The sequence below is a fragment of the Coturnix japonica genome, chromosome 8 (genome assembly GCF_054131305.1).
Source record: "Coturnix japonica strain WE chromosome 8, WE-NBRP24, whole genome shotgun sequence".
NCBI classification, from domain to species: Eukaryota; Metazoa; Chordata; class Aves; order Galliformes; family Phasianidae; genus Coturnix; species Coturnix japonica.
The window spans coordinates 11,321,546-11,340,237 of record NC_140670.1 but is presented as its reverse complement, the minus strand read 5'-3'; the positions used below and the strand labels follow the sequence as shown (position 1 = coordinate 11,340,237).

Below are 18,692 nucleotides of genomic sequence, written 5' to 3'. Positions count from 1 at the left end.
ACGTGTTCCTGAGCAGGAGCTGGTGACCTCATAGCCCCTGCTGCCCTCTCATTCCCATGATTCACACTTGTTGGCTGGGAGAGCTTTTGCAAAGAGCTGGTGGCAGGTCCACGGGCTGGAGGACAAAACAGTCTGTCTGGATTATTAAAGGGATGAAGTAATTGGATTTACCAGTTTAAAGTCACTTTCCTGTCTCTAGGAAATAATGACCCTGTAGGATTTTGATGTAGAACTGCTTGCTTTAATGTTGTTCTCTGGGTCTTGTTCTCTGCCTTTAGAGAAGGGAAAGGAAAACAATGGCCTTTTGCAGGTAGGATAAAAGTGCCTTCCTTTCTCTGTTAATGTTATGTTTCCACAAGTGGAACACAGATATATCTTCTTTAAGGAAAAGAAAAAAAAAAACCTTATAATATTTTGACAGGGAGAAACAACTTTAGTAATCTCAGCATACACGTTATTGTATTGTGGCAGGGAAAATGGGAAGAACAGACCTGTAAGTAAATTACTCGTAGCATCTTGTAACTGGGTTCATTTTGTATGTTTCCATTTTTTCTCATAGAGCAAATGATTTTGCAGTGCAGCACTAGATTTTGGGACTAATGAAAAGAAATGCCTGCAGGTTTTCATGTGGAACTTGCAATTAAATTGAATGAAATGGGTGCATTATTAGGAGAGCAGCTGGAAGGTTTTTAATATTGTCATTCTTTGAGGAAATGGGGAATTAGTTTAAATCCCATCATGACATTGCATTATTGGAGGGCTGCTAGGGTTGGCTTGTGTCAGGGGTGACTTATCCATGGGATTTCCCAACCTGGGCAGGGTGGATGAGCCAGGATGGAGGCATCGCTTCTGCTACAGAATGGCACAGGGAAGGGAAATATCAGACAATGTGCTGCTGAATATTGACGTGGTTGTACAGGACATCCCTCATGTAGGGTGTTTGGATGTTTCCGATTTAAAGCCCAGGTAATGGCTTGTGTAGCGTGGGGAAATTGGAAACCCAGAGATAACTGCGGTGCTGTACGTGGTGTGTATTTCATGTGGTGAGCAACAGGCCATTTCTGTTCCCAGGTTTAATGGCATCGTACATCTTGGTAAGTCCCAAAAGTGATTGGAAAACCAACCCCATTAACATGTTTGCTGAATCTCTACCATAAAGTGTTCCAGCTTATTATAGCAAGGGGAAAATACAATGTAGAAGTCTCCTGGCCTTAAATTTAAGCTGTAACTAATGTGCAAATCCAGTTCAGTTAATTGTATATTAATTTCTCTGAACCCCATTCCTGAGAGATGCTAGCACAGATGGTTGCTGAAAATCTTAGTTATTGAGCATTGAAAGAGATGTTAAAGCCGATGAAAATGGATGAGGCTGAAGGGGGCTGAGCCTCGCTGGTGGCCTGCATCCTGCTGCCAGCTCTAGGGGAAAGAACCTCCTGCAGAACATCAGAGGGCTGAACTGCATTGTTTAAGGTAACCTGGGCGATAGTTAGAGCCTGGTGGATTCCCTGGAAGTACTAGTGAACACCAAAATCCTTGAAGGTGGCATATTTGAATATAGTGGCACAAGATGCACTCTCTTAGATTAGCTTAATTTAGGGGAAAATTATGGCACTGTTGTAGCTTAAATGTTGATGGATTACAGAGCCTGCAATGGAAATGTACTGGAATTCCTTGGATGCACAATAGCAGTGCAATTTTGCTGTGATAGGTTGCTGTGAAGCAACTTGTCAGCTTGATGCATTCACACAATTCTGGCTAGATGAGACCTAACAACATAGATGAAGTGCAATGAAAAAAATAAGGTGCCACAGTCTCATTTGGGTTCCAGCTGGTGATCTCCAATTCTTGTCTCTGTCTTAGAGCTGGACTGAGGCGGGGTTGGTAATAATTTGTTTAGATTTGCACAGTGACAGGAGCTTGAGTCTGGCAGAGAATTACCCAAAGCCCTGGCCAGCTCTGTACCCAGCAGCTGCTTCTCATGGCACAGAGGGACATCAGCTGGCCAAGTGTGTATTACAGCGTGTCCAACAGTCTTCAGTTTCTGTTACAGTGTCAGTTGCTATTGATTGCTCATTACAAATTTGAGATGTTTTGCTTTCTTGCCTTTTCCATCTATAAAATGAATACATTTTAGAAAAGAAACATTACCTTCCCCCAACCTCTGTTTCTAGACCTTTGGTTAAAAGCAGCACCATGACACTTGTAGAGGTTCCTGAGAGCTGTGTTTTCTCCTTAAAAAGGTGTTGTGTAAAGCTACTTTTGGATGGTATCATTCAGAGCTCGTAACTCCTTCTTTGTTTTGAGCTTCCTTATTTTCTGTAACTGTTCTTTTTTTATGTTTCTTCAATGTAGCTCCCCAAAGGAATTTTGAAATTGCCTTCAAGATGTTTGACCTGAACGGCGATGGTGAAGTGGACATGGAAGAGTTTGAGCAGGCAAGTTAAATGGCAGGTTGACTTAATGCTGCAGCATCTTAGTCATACCTGCAGCGCTTCTCCAGGACATTATGATTTATATTTGTGGTTACTGCTAGCTTACAGATTTTTCCTTCTGTGCTCTGCTGTTGTAACTTGGTTTCTGCCAGAACAACTTAAAGTATAAGCTTGTTTCCAGAGACTTTGTCCCAAAGGTATCTTTGCAAGCTGTCACAGGTAAAGTGTCTGCTGCTGGTGTCAGAGGATTTTGATGTTACCTTCTTCTGTGGCTTTTACTGTATTCATTACTTTTGTCTTCAAATAACCAGTAGTAATCTGCTTTAAAGAAGGATTTACCTACTTATTTCAATGTAATTGTAAAAATATTTATGGAGGGGGTGTTTCCATTAGTTTTCCTCTGCTTCATGCGAAATTTCATTAGCAGAGAGTTTGCAGGCTGATTTTTTTTTTAATTTTTTTTTTAAGAGCTTAGCCTGCGTGTCTGATACAAATGATGTCTTCCTGTGTGGTGTGGCTTGTGATACTGCAGCAGGGAGAACAGATTGAAGACCTGGGTTGTCAGTAGGGAAATAATGTGACCTCTTCAGCTGTAAGGGATTCAGCTTTTCCCTCACCAAGACTTGGAATATCAAATCACAATCTCTGTTATCTCCTCATCTACCTGATATCCCTTGGGCCTCTGATAGAGTCTCTTACGCCACATTTCTTGGGGCTGAGCATTCAATGGACAACTGGAAGTTGTTGCATGTGGGCAAAGGAGGAGACTCTATGGTCAGAAAAATAACCTGCCTTTACTACTATTTATCTACTCACAATTTTTTAGTGAGAGGTTGGTTGAATGAGTGGTTAACTTCAGAAGAGTCTGTAAGAGGTCATGGTTGGGGCATTAACTGTAAATGGAGAGAGCAAAGCAGATCTGTTAAATGTACCCCACTGCTTCCAATCTTCTGCTGTCATCCTCCTTAAATTATTTCCTGTGGGTTTGGTACGATCAGTTTGCTCCAGAGCTGTGCAGTCTGTCTGACTAGCTGTGGTTTTAGGTGCAAGGTTTGGACTGAGATAACGGTGGAGGGTGCTTTATTTCCAAAGTGACACATCTTGAAGGAGTAGCTTGTGACATCAATTTGGGAGTTGCTTATGAGTGCAAATTTGAATTCACAGCAACGTCCATGTTGTTGTGCAGTGTAGCACTGCCTTCCTAAAAACTGATTTAGCTTGAAAAATAGGAAATGAAGAATTTTTCATAGTCAAGAATGATGTTCTTCCTTGTATGTTTGACAAGTAAATTAATATAGTAGTACTGCACCACAGGCATCCAGTAATATTTAATGACTCAAATAGGTACTTTACAGTAGTTACTAATGTTCCAAAGTGAGGTCGATGCATAGATAAATGAGTTTGAGGAAAGTGGGAAATAGTTGCCTGCTAAAATTGCAGTGAAGCCAAAGCATTAGCGCAGGTGTTACACTTGGCTTTTTAATTCTGTGGGTAAAGAAAGAAGGGAATGCTTCCTCGGGGTGCCTATTTTGGAAGTGCTTGGAAAATGAAAGTACAAAATAGATTTAAATAATCTCCAATCGTCTGGTAGAATTAAATTATCTCACATCATCAGGAAGTTATCTGTGTGTTAAGCTGTACAAAAATCCCTGGGAAGGAGAACATATTTTTGTTAAGCTTGTTACGTGCGTCACTGTGCCTATATAAAGGAATAAAATTACTGTTTAGCATCAGAATGTATTGGTGAAGACTGATCTTCCAGAGCCTTTGAGTCAAAGGATGCAAGAAGTGTTTTGGAAAGTGAGAAGAATGTGGCAATATCAAAACAAGGAGACGTGTCTGAGAACACGAGCTTTTTTGACTCGAGTGCTCAGTGAAATCAAATTGCTGCCATCTGCTCCGGGCAGATAGTGCCATAACTGATTTGCTGCACTTGGCAAATACAATTAAGGTAAACACACAGCTTCGGTGGGAGGCACGTCCTTTTTGTGTGTATATAAACACCTACGGAATCATTTATAAAATAAATGCACTTTTTTTTTCCCCCACTCCTTATGGAAAGGCCTTGGTAAGAGTGTGAAGGATGGTAGGGTTTGAAGGTCTGTGCCATAAGCTGGGCCTGGCAGAGACAGCTACAAGTGCCCCTTCATGGCGAGTGCACTGCTGGAGATAGAGTTAAGAGCAATGGAGTTTTGGGGAAAAGGAAAAGGAAAGGCTTGGCTCAGTGTCCTGCCATCCCAGTTAGAGGCTGTAATGCCTAACAGGAAGGTATTAAATTCTTGTGCCTTGAGGAACAGCTGCAGTTTTGTTTGGTTGGTTTTTTTTGTGTGCAGATGCATATGCTCAGTGCAGGCACTAAATAACTTGCTGCCTGCATCACTGCCATCTTTACCTTTTCATCCTTTGGCATATAAACCAGAAATTGGTGGGCTGCACTTCTATTTTTAATTAAAACATTGGATGAATAGTAGTTAACTTGCAGGCAGCATTACTTTGAGATTCTCTTCAAATCATTGCTTTTAACTGTTTTCATTGATTATTTTTTATTTTTTATTTTTCCCCTTTCCTGGTACAAAAAATGAAACAGATCAAACACTTGGGCTGAAATGTGCTTAAAAAAAAAAGACAGTGAAGTGTCTGTGCAGAACTGTGCAATCGATGAGGTGTGGGGGAGGACAGCGCTGGCCAGGCTAGAGAATGTACAGCAGGCGCCTGTGCTTCTGGCTATCAGAATTACCCAAAATAGGGACTGGGCCAATTGTTTTGGCTCCAGTGCCCACAGATAGATGTTCCGACTGTCTGGTAGTTGCTATGGATGGGGAGGGGAAGAGGGGCATGAGTCTGGCTGTAACGTGAGATGCTGTATGAATCATACTCAGAAGATGGGCTCTCACACAGCCTGCAGTGTGGTAAGCGTTTGCTTTGCAGAGGGGGCAGGTTTCCCAGCTGGTTGTAAACTGCATTGCTCCAGACAGTTTATAAATATTTGCCTGGAATGTGCGTGCGGAGCTCGCAGTTAAAGTGGAGCACAAAGCAAAAGGAGGAGCTGCTATTTACAGCAGCATTACAAAGCAGAGGGCACAGTCTTTCCTCACATCACAGCGCATACTTCAAAAAAACAGCCCCCTTGTTTTTGTGATTTGCCCTGTGACTTCTGATGTTCCTTGCAGTGGGAGGCAGTGAGCCTGGGAAGGGTATGCAGGGTTCTCCAGAGCATCCCCTCTGGGATTGTTACAAAAAATGTAACATCCTATATATTGCCGTAACAAGGTTCCAGCATCCTTTTGACAGCAAAAGCCCTGTGCAGCTGCTGCCTTTGCTTTTCATTTCTTCCAATGTGTGTTGGCAGGAGGAGGCTGAGGGCAAAGCCATGGGTTTTGTTGGAGCCCCAGAAAGTCCCTTGGAGCTTCTCCCTCTGCTCCCACTGGGGCTGGGCAGTACAGTGGAAGAAGCTGGCTGTCACATGGAGAATAACCCTCCTTAGAATAAGGAGTTATCAGGCCTTTTTTTTTTCTGCTGCTACATCCTTCAGTTTGATCCTTTGCCATGTCTCAGGGGCTGGTGAACTTGTCCCGAGTGTCCTTGCCCTGTGTCATGCCACCTGCTTGAGCTGTGTGGGGGCCTTCCAGAGGGCTCAGGAGGAGGATGTTTGCAATGTTTCTGTTAGTCTCCGCAACTGTTGCCATATCCTTGTCTTCTTGCTTTCTGAGCGATTAATTTAGCCTCTTGACTGCAGATCTTGACCAGGACACCTATGCTACATTATTTGCTGTGGTTCCCAGAGCAGAGGTTTTGCAAGATATTGCAGTCACAGCGCATGATTTTGCATTTGGCTGTGTTGGGGCAGATACCTGTCTGCTGATAGAACCGTTTGCTCTGTGATGGACAGGCCCTCTCTGTGGCTCAGCCTGCCCTCATAATGGAGGAGCTTAAAACTGCAGTAGAGAGCCCTTGAGTTTAATGAATAAATAAATTTGTTATATGCACGGTGGAAAGGGAATGTGATGTGAGCTAGCTGGACCTCATGCTGGCTAACCAGGATTTACAGTTTCCCATGGTGATTTTTATTCTAACTTCCTCCCTCTTATTTTTCAGGTTCAGAGCATCATTCGCTCCCAAACCAGCATGGGCATGCGCCACAGAGACCGGTCCACAACTGGGAACACCTTGAAGACCGGCTTCAACTCGGCACTGACAACATACTTCTTTGGGGCAGATCTGAAGGGGAAGCTGACCATCTCCCACTTCCTTGACTTCCAGCGCAAACTGCAGCATGATATCCTGAAGCTGGAGGTTTGAGTTACTTTTGGCTCATGGGGAGAGGGCAGAGTGGTATAACCTTTGCTGACTTTCTGATGAATGTTTCGGTGTCTGTTGTGCGCCCAAGGAACATCTCTGACTCTTTTTGGTAGTGGAGAATGCAAGATCCCAGGCATGCTTATCTCCATGTTGCACTTGCCTTGCTGTTGCTTTGGTGCTGCCAATGATGAGATGCTCTAGGAAGAGACAACAGAGTGTTGAGCAGTCTGTTCCTCCCTTACTAAGGCAGGTTTGTCTCAGTCCTCCTGAGCAAACTGTGCCTTGAAGAACCAGGGGGTTATAGTCTTCCCAAAGCTCTTCTACTGTGCTCATTCCCTCTTTGCTTCACTGCTCTGAACATTTCTGCTGCATAAGCATTCAAGCCTTCTTTGAATCTTCTAAATACATGGTCTCTGCTATGTGACCTCTGTAACAGTGTATGTTAAGGTAGGATTGAATAAGAAATAGCTGTCTATTCTGAATCTTCTGCCAATTTGAATGCATCCTTATTTTTCCATTACTGTGAGTTCACAGCAGTTCCCAGACTCCTACTATTCACATACCATGACTTCAAGTATCAACCTTCAACATTTATGGTTGTATTTTTATTTTTTTTTTAATACCGTGAGTTCCAGGAGCAGCAGCAGCAGATTTCTTGGTGTCTGTCTTGGTCCCTAAGTGGAACTGATCCATTTTAATGCATTGCCTTTCTCTGGAAAAAGCCTGAAGGTTGGAGTTGGTTTGAGCAAAGCCAGATTCTTCTTTGAATCACAAGTAAGGATTTTGTGCTCAGGAAGATCCTCTCACAACCATGACATGTTAAGATAGTATTTAGAGATTGCTAGTGCTTCTGTCTTATGCGCAAGTGTCCATGAGCTCAAGCTGTGTGATTCAGCTAATGTGCAACTTTTTAATAGGCTGCTATCAAATTGGTCTCTATGAACTGAACCTGAATTGATTCCCGTTTTTATTTAGAGTTTTAGAAATCTAAGGAGCTGACTCAAGGACTAATGTTTTAATGAGGGCAATTGTCCAGCTAGTTGGCTTCATTTAACTGTTCATTAAAGCTGGCAGCATGGCTGTGCATTCGTAGGGGGAGTAGGCTGGTAGAGGGAAAATGTTCTCAGTGGGCTGGGAAGTGTTGGTTCTTCAGCTCCTCTACAAATTGAAAATCAATGAAATAATTTTTAAGGTTAAGAAACACAAGATGAAACTTGAAGGGAAGAGAACTAGAAATCGCTCTGTCCTCGCTTGCCATTCTGCTCTGGTTTCCCACTGCCACTTTCTCTCCAGTGTCAGGCAGTGATCAGGCACTGAACTATTTTTTCTAACCCAGTGCTGGAGTTGTGTGGTTCATCCCCGGGTTCTCACTTTGCTCGGTGAGAAGCATTGGGATTTTCATTATTTTTTAGCTTCTTCATGCTTATTCTGCTCTTCCTGCAAGAGTTGGGTACTGATTTAGTTCACAGTGCTATCAACCAGTTGTGTATCTTTCTGATAAATGTTAGTTGCCTTTCTAACAAGTAAACTGGGGACAGGACAAGGTACTGATGTCTTGGTAAGTAAGTGAATATGCACCTTTGAGCACTGTGCTGTGCTTAGCATTTATTTTATGATTTCAACTGAAAAATTAATCTGTCCAATGCTGATGAACTTGTTCTGCCAAACTTGTGGGTTTTTTCCCTGAATTCATGATATTAAAGCACCTGATTTTCGTCTGTAGTTCTCACTGATTTAGGCAATGCAGACCTATTTCTGTCCTCCACATTATGTAACGTGGCCTCTCCTGCAATGCTTTTATCTCCTTTGGCATTACCTCAAACCTTCTCTCCTTGCTTTATATTTGATGGTTTTGTTCCTGGTGAAGTGGCTTTTCACACAGTGCCTAGTGGGTTCACATTGCTCCTCTTCCAAGGAGTGCTCTAATGAACACAGCCACTTACAGAATGTGGTAAGACAGATCCAGGCATATCTGCAGTTAGTACACTGGAGGATCAGTTTCTTCTTCTGGCTCTGGAGGTAGAATATTGGGTTCAGGTGGTCAGAAACTTTCTCCTTACTGCTGGTGGTGTTTTTTTCTGCTTACCAAAATATTCATGCAGAAACTTTCTGAGAATGATTAGGTCAGACAAAGCCCCAGACATTTTCTGTTCTGTTTGGGTGAAATTTCTGACAGCATGTTTAAATAACCGTGGCGACTTTCTTCCCTTTTGCTTATTGTTTTGATTAAAGTACATTTTTCCATCACCTTATGAGAACTCGGCAATCAGCTCAGCTGTGGAAGGAAAAGATGAGAAATGTAACCACAGCCAGAGGGCGAAGAGAAGCTTTTAATGATTTGTTATAAGTTTTTATAGTTTGTCCGCTTCAATGGTTTCCCTGATATCTCACTGCTTTTCCCTATAGTCTTCCAGAGCAGGAAGTGCATGTAAAGTACTGCTGTTTCCTCCAGGAGAGGTATCAGTGCCAACTCTGCCTGTTGGGACTGGTGCCTGTTGGTGTGAGTGGAGCTGGAATCCTTTCTGTGTTGCAGGTTGATATTGATTAGTTAAGGCTGAGATGCTGGGGACCAACCCAGAAAGGGGACAGGATCCTAAACAAGTACTCAGCTTTTTTTTAACCTCTTTCACGTTCTGTTGTATTAGCATCTTTGAAAAAGCTCCCTTTTCTCCTATCAGTGTCAGAAAGGGTGATAAGTTTGAATAAAAAGGCAGTGCAGGTTCTTCAGTCAGTATGTTCCTTATGCAGTATTTGTATCAAATAGTGCTGTTTTTAGTGAGTGCTCTGAGTTAGGAAGATGAATAGTTCTTGACATTTCTGCTATTTGTGCTGGTAGTGTCTGTCCTAGACCTTCCCATGTCCTTGGTCCTCTTGGACTGAGAGCCCATGCATCTCTTCCAGCCTACATTTTAGTTATTGTGTAAGTAGATGTAGGAAAGGTATGTTAATTCTTTGCTCTCCACATCTGCATCACCTCTTTGCACTCTGAAATGCCACCCCAAACCTGCTAAGAGCAGAGATTTAATCTCCATACTTACCTTTGTTATATTTCCCCAGTTCTCTACTGCCAGCAGTGAGGTACGTGCCTGTGGTGTCAAACCAGATCTGGAACAGAGATGAAAGGCAGGATTCTGAAACTACAGCTGTGTCTATCTTGAAAATCCTGACTTGTGTGTGCTGTTATGGGTGATATGAGATAGTCTGAGCAGCCGCTTTACCCTTTTCACTCCCTTTTCTCTGCTAAACTGATTTAATGTGCAGTTAACTTATTTTCTCTTGGTAAATTGAACTCCAAGGCCAAGCAGAAACAGCGTGAACTCCAGCGGGCAGTGGAAGAGCTATGTACTCATATCGTAATAAAACCGCGTGCATTGATTCCACAGCGACTTTTATTTGGATTTCCAGACTGTTGGGCTTGGTTACGTACAAACAGCCAATGGGTTTTGCTGCAGAGAGGTCAGGAGCTCGTTACATTTCTTAACTTTGCGTTTTCCTTATTCAGTGGGCACATGGGATGGAGGAGATCCTCTGCTCCTCATGTCTGGGTACCAGGAGCATTGCCAAGGGCACAAGTGACAGTGATGCAGTCAGGGCAGAGAGCAGCAGTGGGAGCTGGGCTCTTGGCTGGCAGAGCAGGAGCCAGGTGCTCTGTCTCATCTTGCTCTGCCCCCAGCAGCCGAGTGAATGCTTCTCTCTAATTCATCAGACATGAGTAAGACAGATTCCTCTCCTTTACATTTTTCTCATTTCATTCCCTCAACACTTGAAATTTCAAAATGCAGATCCTTTCTGAGCCGGCAAGAAGTTATTTTGATTCATGAGGATGAAGTTAAGGTACAGCCATCTTTATATAACCTTTTTTAATTGCTCATTAAAGCGTAACAAGTTGCGGGTGGCTGGAATTAATTTCTTCCCCTTGCAGGCAGTGGTTCTGTGCCAAGGCCAAAGAAGTGTCAAAAGAATCTAAAAAGCACTTGTTCTGCGGGGATTTCACTGCTGCTGACAGATGCACCTTTTTAACCTTGCTGCTACATATTCACTTAAGCTGCTCTCAGAGAGCAAGGGAAGAAGAGGGAAACCATTCAAAAGATGGGACTTTTCCTCTGTGAAAGTGGCTTACCTGCCCCCAGAACCATGTCCCCCTAGTGCCGCAACTGCATGTTAAGAGCAGTTGTTGTTTACTCATTATCCAGCTCTGGACTGACTTTCTTGGACAGCTTGATGTGCAAGGGTGGTGTTCAGAACAGCTGAAATGTGACTATTTTGGAGACCTCTGATCTTTCCAACTAAAAAGCATTTAGAATCTTCTGCCATGCTTTCTCTTCTGGCACCAACTTGGTGCTCTTGCAAGCATCGCTGCTTCCTCCCAGATCATTCTTTTTTTTCTGGACAAATGGGCTTGCTGGGTTTTAGGAAGATGAACAGTGCTTTCCTTCTCTGTCAGTGTTGTATATGCAACTTGACAAGAGATCCTGGCAGCATGCTTCTTCAGAGCAGTAAACAGAACCAGTGCTGCAGCAGTTTGCAGATAAATAGTGCATTATGGCCTGTCCAATAAAGCTTTGAGCAAATACTACTTTAAAGAGTATCTGAATATTACCCCACAAATCATTATTTCCCAGATTCCTTTAGCCCCTTATTACACGCACTTTGCTGCCTTTCCAAACAGGTCACCTTTTTCAAGTACCCTTAGAACTGACAGAATTAGCAATATTTCTGTTATTGATGCTTGTCTAACCAATATAAAGAAGCTCAAAAATTATCCTCTACTTTCTTCTCTCCACCCAAAAGCCCTTGTAGATAAAGACTTTTTATCCTGATGTGTAATAAGAAGTGGCACACGTACACTTCTTCCTTAGGCGCTTGCTCTGAGATTTTAGGGACTCTGTGCATTGTTTTTTTTCTAGAAGTCTTCCTAGCAATTTAACAGCTTGCTAAAATGCAGCTGGATTGAAATGCGTAATAGGGATAGGCACAGCATTGCTGGGGTGCCTGGCTGCAGTTCATTCACTTTTCAGAGATATCTGCATCAAACTGTAGAAGATTGGTTTAGGAGATTTCTGAAAAGTAAGGAAAAAACCCAATAACTTGAAAATGCTGACTCCTGCACCGCACGAGTGCTGTGCTTTGTGCTTAATCTCCCTTTTAAGGCTGTGCAATGTGACTATGTTTCATAACCTTCCCTGGTGTTTACAGACCAGCTCAGTCATGCAGCAGCTCTCAGCAAGCCCTGTGTGGCTCAGGGTGCTGTAATTGTACTGTCACAGGGCAAGGCATTGCAATAGAGACATTCAAGACCCACCACAGACTGAGTGCATGGAGCTGCTGGAAGTGTTGCTGAGAGAAGTAAAACCAGAGGACTCCTGTGCCTGCTGGAGCTGGGAGCTCAAAGCCCTGTGAGATCTTCCATAAAAACAGCCAGGAATCCCCTGCCTCTACACCATTTTGCAGGTCTGATCTCCACAAGCATGACCTCTAAGTACATTTGAGGGGTGCTGTATTTGTGCAAGGCTTATTCTGCAGCCAGCATTATTTTAATTACTATGGGTGTGCAGAACTCAGTCCATGGTGGTAGCAGCATGTGTGGGGCTTTCCTGGCTGCTTGACAATGAGGGATCTCTAGCAGCAAACCAGGGCTCAGTTTGTACTTTGACATCTGGCTGTGGCCAGGCTGAGGCTGCAGAAGATGCTCTGTGCAGCTGGAGAGAAAGGAGACTTCTTGATAAACCACATTTTTCATTGCAGTGTGTGAGGACTGATTTTGTTAAAGAAATGTGGAGGTTCTGTTTTTACATGGAGTTCTGGAAAACTGATGTAGACTTGGAGTTTTATACTGAAGGCAAAGGCTAAAAAATAATACAGTTTATATTGTTCTTGGTGATTTCTTTGTTGCCTGCTGTTTGCTCAGTCCTCTGGGAGGCCTCCTGCTTCCACAGTAGTTAATTCACTTCTCTTGGAGCATACTGCAAATGATGGCAGATGCAAAGTGTGTGTGTACTTCCTTCCAGTCACAGCACTGAGCAGAACCAACCTTGGGTCTTGTTGACTCAAGACAGGAGTGCCCCAAGCTCTGCACTGCTGTCAGGAATCTGTTATTATTTTTTTATTTAGCTGGTCTTTACGGGCTTGAATTTGGCATGCAGTTCGCAAACAGCTTGGAAGGTGTTGAAGAAAGTCAGAGCTGTGTTTTCATCAACACATCACAGCTGTGCATGTCCCTTTCATCACTGGGCAGGCATTGAGGCTCTTGCTGATTTAGGTGGTGTGCGTTTGGCTTTGGATTAAAAACCAAATGGCAACGTCCACTGGACTTTGTCTGCAGGCTGCGTGTGGTGCTCAGCCATCCCTGAGTGTCCTGAATTCCAGCACTCCCCTCAGGCAGTGCAGACATGGCGCTGCTTTGCACAGTTGGGTCTGCTGGCCACATTGCTGCTCCTTGCTTTGAAGTAGTTCCCGTTACTCACTGTTACTGGGGAGTCAGGATTTCAGCACTAGGATTTTTAGGTAGAAATTCCCTGCACGTATCTTTCTAGCATTATTGCTTATGACAAATGTGTAGAGGAGGAGAATGGGCTGACATGGTACCAGATCCTCCTCAGGGAAGGTTTCTCAAGTCTGACCTTTGTCTGAGTAAGATTATTTTTTTTTAAAAAATATTTTTTAAATCACTGATATGTTAAAGTTTGCTGTCCATATCACTGCAGTGTTGGGGCTGAAAGCAGTATTGAAGCAGGGCAGGTAGCAGCAATGCAGCCCTGCCCTGAGACCTGCAGAGCCTGAGATCTGCAAGCAGCTCCTAGAGATGTGATGCTGCTGTGCCTCAAGCCCTTGGCTTAAACGCTCATTCCTGTTTCCCCATTCTTGGTCAGAGCTGTGAACTCCTAACCCGTCAGGTGGATGGCTTGAGTTCTGGTGGCATTGGCCTTGTCCACTCCCTGTGCATGAGTGGACCCAAAGCAGGTTGTGCTGCCCACACCACGTGGCTTGCAGCCCTTGGAGCTGCCTCATTACCCAGCCACAAGCTCTGCAGCTGGTGGCAGCAGGAGGAGGAGGAGAGGAAACCAACTTCTGTGTGTAAGAAGTCCCAGCATTTTCCTGAACAAAGATGCTTTTAGTGGTGGTTCCTCTGAAGTGGCTCATGCTGGGTGCTTTTCAGGGGCTGCCATTTGAATTCCCCCAGAAACAGGTGGGGTGGGTTAGTCAAGACAGGCAGTGAAGTCTGGGAGCAGAGTGATTACGGGTCTGTCATTCTGTGGTGGATTCTTGCATTGCCTTTCAGTGAGGAGTTCTGCAATTAAGGGGATGTGGAAGCAGAGAAAACAGTCTCTTTATTTGCCTTCTGCTTTCTTCATTTGATGAAGCCTTTCCTGTATGCACCAAAGCAAAAGAGGGTAGGCGTAGTTATTCAGACTGAAAGCTATGTTTAACCTTATCATTAGAGATACATAAGAAGCTTCTTTTAAAGAAACACGGAGGTGTTTTTCACACCTAATTTTTTTGTATGGGGTGAAAGAAGGGTATTAAACATATTTTTCAGCTTACAGGTAGGCTCTATAATGGCTGGTGTGGACATGGGCTGGCTGTATGGACCAGGCTAGGGAAGCTGCTCCAGGTTGGCTCTGGGACATCTGCTCTGGGCACTTCTGGCTGTACCCATTTCTTCCACTTTCCTCCCCTTTGGGGAGCACATTTGATTGTCCTGCATATCTCACCACCTTCTAGTGACTACCAGTACTGCCTAATGAATTTTAGGCTAATTTGAACAGCACCTCTGGTGACACTGGAGAGCACTGTGCCTCTATTAAGTCTTGCAGCCTTACTGTTGTGCACATGCAGAATCCACTGCTGGCACCAAGTGGTGGTGCCTGGAAGCTGTCTGGCAGCACTGGGCTTGCCAGGAGCTTGCCCAAGGAATAATGAAGTGTGCCTTCACTGTGCCTGCTGCCTGCCAGAGTGAGCCAGTGGCTCTGAAGTCTCGATTTGTAACTGGAAATACCCTGTTAATCACGCAGGAGAAAACACATGGTTGCTTCCCAACATGTAGCTGGAAGGGGCTGCTGCAGCTGAATTGTGTTTTTAGAAGCTGAAAACAAGGTTCTTCTCACGAATCATTTGAAGCGAAGCTTTGTGATAAAGAAACACTACTGGCAGCATATCAGAAAAAATATAGCAATTTACTGTCTCAGGAAATGTGTTTTGTTGGTGGCTTCTAGGAGTACAGAGCTTTGACTGATGCAGGAGTGCTGGCACTTGTGAAGCCCAGAAGTGGAAATGGAGATCACAGCAGCCCCTGCTGCACTCATCCTCTATTTTCCCACAAAGCATCGAGGCTTATTTTACAACCAACTTTTGTGTGGTTTGCTCAAACTTCTTTTTGTCTTCTCATTGAAATTTTTCTGTGTCTTCTATAAACAACGTCTTCTGCTCATCCCTCCCCCTGTTAACTTAAGTGTATTTGACACCAGCCGGAGGCAAGTTTTAAACTTCCTTCATCCTTTGCCATGTTGCTGCTTGGTGAATGGCTTTTTTTGCAGCTCAGTGGTGATTGTACTTGAGACTGGAGCCCAGCACACAGCAGCTGATCTGTAACAGTGGTGCTCGTCACTCCCCTCCTTGGCTGTCTCTGCAGTGTGCACCACGGTGTGTGAGTGAGCACAGTACCTGGCTGCCAACTATTGACTGGAGGCATCTGTGTTTTGGTTAAATGTTTCCATTTCCCCACATGTAAGTTGGTGGGAGCCACATTGTCACATCTCAGTGCAGAGCTAGATGCAGTGCTGCAGAAACTCTGGAAGCTGAGTCAAGGCTTTCCTGAGAAATTCGCTGCTTCGGAGGCAACTTGAGATCACAGGCAGAGCTGCTGCCTTTCATCCCCTGCTCCCACCTTGATCTCAGCTGGGTGCCTTGCTGGCTTTGTGCTAGCTGTGTAATTAAGCACAGGAAAGCGATTGAGGCAGGAATAGTTAACACAGCCACGTTATGTCAAATTAGCGTTACTCTTGTGCTAAATGAGTTGTTCCATAAGAGTTTAAAAATTAATTCCGTTGTTAATGTCATCCTCGGGCTTGTAATCAGCTGTACATTTTCTGATATACTTCATGGAAATCAAGTAAGGGATTCCAAATGCTAAGATGTGTGAAACTGGAGTCTTGGAGCAGGTGGGAAGAAGCTGCTGCACCACCCACTTGTTCTGGTGTTTGTCCAAGATTGAAGCCCATGCAAAGAACACCTTAATGTTTTTTCTTGTCTGTCACTCCCTTGGGGACCTGTGGTCACAAGCTTAATTTCTTCAGGTTAAAATAATTGTCTTGTTTCTTCAAGTCCAATTCTACAAATAGCCTCCAATAAGATGAAACTGAGAGGACTAGGTACGAAAACTTCTCAAGAAGTTGCCCATACAAGGAAATATTGATTCTGATGGAAACAGTCCTGGAGAAGCAACTAATCAAACGTGCTGGGGTTCCTTCTCTCAGCACGTCTGCTGTGCTGTTCATTTGTTATTACTGTACCTTTTTTAATCCCTCATTTTCACCTTCTTTTTTCCCTGCAGTTTGAGCGGCACGACCCGGTGGATGGGCGGATCACAGAGCGGCAGTTTGGCAGCATGCTGCTGGCCTACAGCGGGGTGCAGTCCAAGAAGCTGACAGTCATGCTGAAGCAGCTCAAGAAACACTTCCAAGATGGGGAGGTCAGTCGAATTTGGGAATGTGGGGGGGCAAAGGAGCAGGCAACCATCTTGCATCATGCTGAGAGATGCACTGGGCTCAGTGGGTACTCTTGTAGAGGGAAACACACTGATGGTCTTTTCCACTGGTTTTCTAAACTGCACGTGGCTGAGTGATGCCTTGTGGCAGAGATGGATGAAACTCCTGAGGTTTTCATGCACTTGTGAAGGGCTAGGGGCAAGAAATGACTTTACTAAGCAATAGGCTGACATGCAAAGCTCTATCCTTACGTAACAAGCCATTCTTGTCATCCAGAGAAAAGCAGCCTGGAGAGACATGCTGACTTTGCAGATGATGAATCCTCCCAAGGAGTAGGGAGATGCAGGAGGTGGGAGTGCAGTAATTGCGTCCTGATCAGAGTGTAGGCCTCTCCTTATTGACACGATGCTGCACTTGACAAAACTTATGTTTAGAAAGCATCACTCTGGGTCTGAAGCCAGAATAAATACTGAAGATGATCCAGTAAGTAAGTTACTTTAAGTTTAATTAGCTGCTCTGGCTGGGCAGTTTATTATTTAGTTATGAACGTATGAGAAAAATGGTTTGAATTACTTATGATTTAGAAAGGAATAAGGCTGCATAACCTGCACCAGTTAATCTAGTGAGAGATCTTGGAATAAAAAATGCATATAGGAAATTTTTCATCAGGTAAAGTGAGTATGGGGTGCTGCAATTCTTCAGTATTAGAATTTCATGTCTGCTTCCATAAGGTGGCGCTCCTGGGAGCGTTCCTTTGGGAGCTGAACAAGCAGTATCAAGTGAGTTTTCATCTCTCCCGGCACAGTGCAGAGGCGCAGCAAGTTTGGGCATCCCTGAAGTGCCTCTCTCAAGTGGAACTTCTGCAGTCTCTGTATTTCAGAGACCTCTCATTTGTCCTAACTCTGTGGGGGAGGCCTGAGCTCCAGTGCTTTCATGATATACTTGACAGTCTGACAGCAGACAATGCCCAAAAGCAGGAAGGAATTGCCTGTAAGTACCTGAACATTTCACTTCCCAAGCTGTTGGTCACTAGCTTAAATAAGTTCATTAGTGTTTCCAAGGGTGTGTTTTTTGAGTCCATTTATTGGATTTTTGAGCAAGACCCTGTGGGTTTTACTCCTCCAATGCTTCTGCTCCCCTTGAGTTTTAACAGCAATTCTTTTATTTCTCGGGACAAATACTTTGTGACTGAGTGGCTGTCATGTCTGCGGAATAGAAAATATCAGCTCTATTGTTACACTCACAAGCTGGCGATTCTCTGCTGTGATTGTATATATATGTGGAACAGTAGCCAGGTGTATGAGAAATTAGTCAGAGGGAGTTATTTTTGGAAGGCTTCTTACAGCAGATGTTCTTTTCCTTCCATGTGTCAGTCAGAAACCTGACATCTGTGGCAGAGAAAGAACTTTCGTTTTTACCTTATACCTCATCCCTAAGGCAGCCAGATTGTGTTTCTATTTGTAGGTAACAGACAGGTTCTGAGCAAGTCTCTTTATTTCTTCATTCCAGTAACTTGTAAGGGGGAAAAAAATGTTTCCAAGAAACAGAATTGCTAGAAATCTTATAGTTCCTCAGGCTGGGGGAGATGAAGCAACCAAATCCTGCAATAAGACAGCCCCTCAATTAACAAGATACACATTGATTTAAGAAGTAAAGGAAGAAGCCAAGGAGTGGCAGCTTCTTTACATAGGAGCAGGTAAACCTTCTAACCACCAGGATGCTCAAAGCCTGTGCTTATACAAGACAGACATGAGGCACCACGCTCATCTGTTTTGGCAGGTCTTAACTCACAGATAGCCCAGCCCTGTGCCTAGCATTGCTGTGTCGTAGGTACAAGAGAACCTCTTCCTGAAAGTATTTGTTCTTCTGCTGGGGTGTTGCAGAGGACTGTATCCTTTGCAGGTTTGTGTGCAGTATTTCATGTCTGTGTGTACTCATGTGCTTTTATTGGAAAGCGCAGGTGCAGCTGTCAGTGTTTTTATGTTGCTTAAATTTTCCGATCCCATTAGAAATAGGACTGCCATGGCCAGAATCACATTAATTGCCTTTTGAGCTTCCCAACTAATTTATTCAGGGATGTGCTTGCAGAGTTGCCCTTGTGAATGAGTGTAGCATTAAGCTCTTCACTGGGAACAGCAGGAGCTCAGTGCTGGCAGTGCTTCTGCGACTGAGACATCTGCAGAGCCAGCAGCTGCTGTGTCGTGCTCTGTTTTGCTCCTTGCCCTGCTTTGCTCCTTGCCTGTGGAGAAGGAACGGA

The 18,692-nt window shown here is 44.0% G+C and overlaps 1 protein-coding gene across 5 annotated transcripts in view; it reads left to right on the top strand.

Moving 5' to 3' along the window:
• Positions 1 to 18,692, top strand: part of MICU1 (mitochondrial calcium uptake 1) — an 88,015-nt gene that overhangs the window by 59,317 nt on the left and 10,006 nt on the right. For all 5 annotated transcript variants that reach the window (XM_015866299.3, XM_015866294.3, XM_015866295.3 and 2 more), the window contains 3 exons: positions 2,353 to 2,435; positions 6,528 to 6,725; positions 16,282 to 16,419. In XM_015866299.3, coding sequence (XP_015721785.1) covers positions 2,353 to 2,435; positions 6,528 to 6,725; positions 16,282 to 16,419 — 419 coding nt within the window. The remainder of the gene's footprint in view (positions 1 to 2,352; positions 2,436 to 6,527; positions 6,726 to 16,281; positions 16,420 to 18,692) is intronic.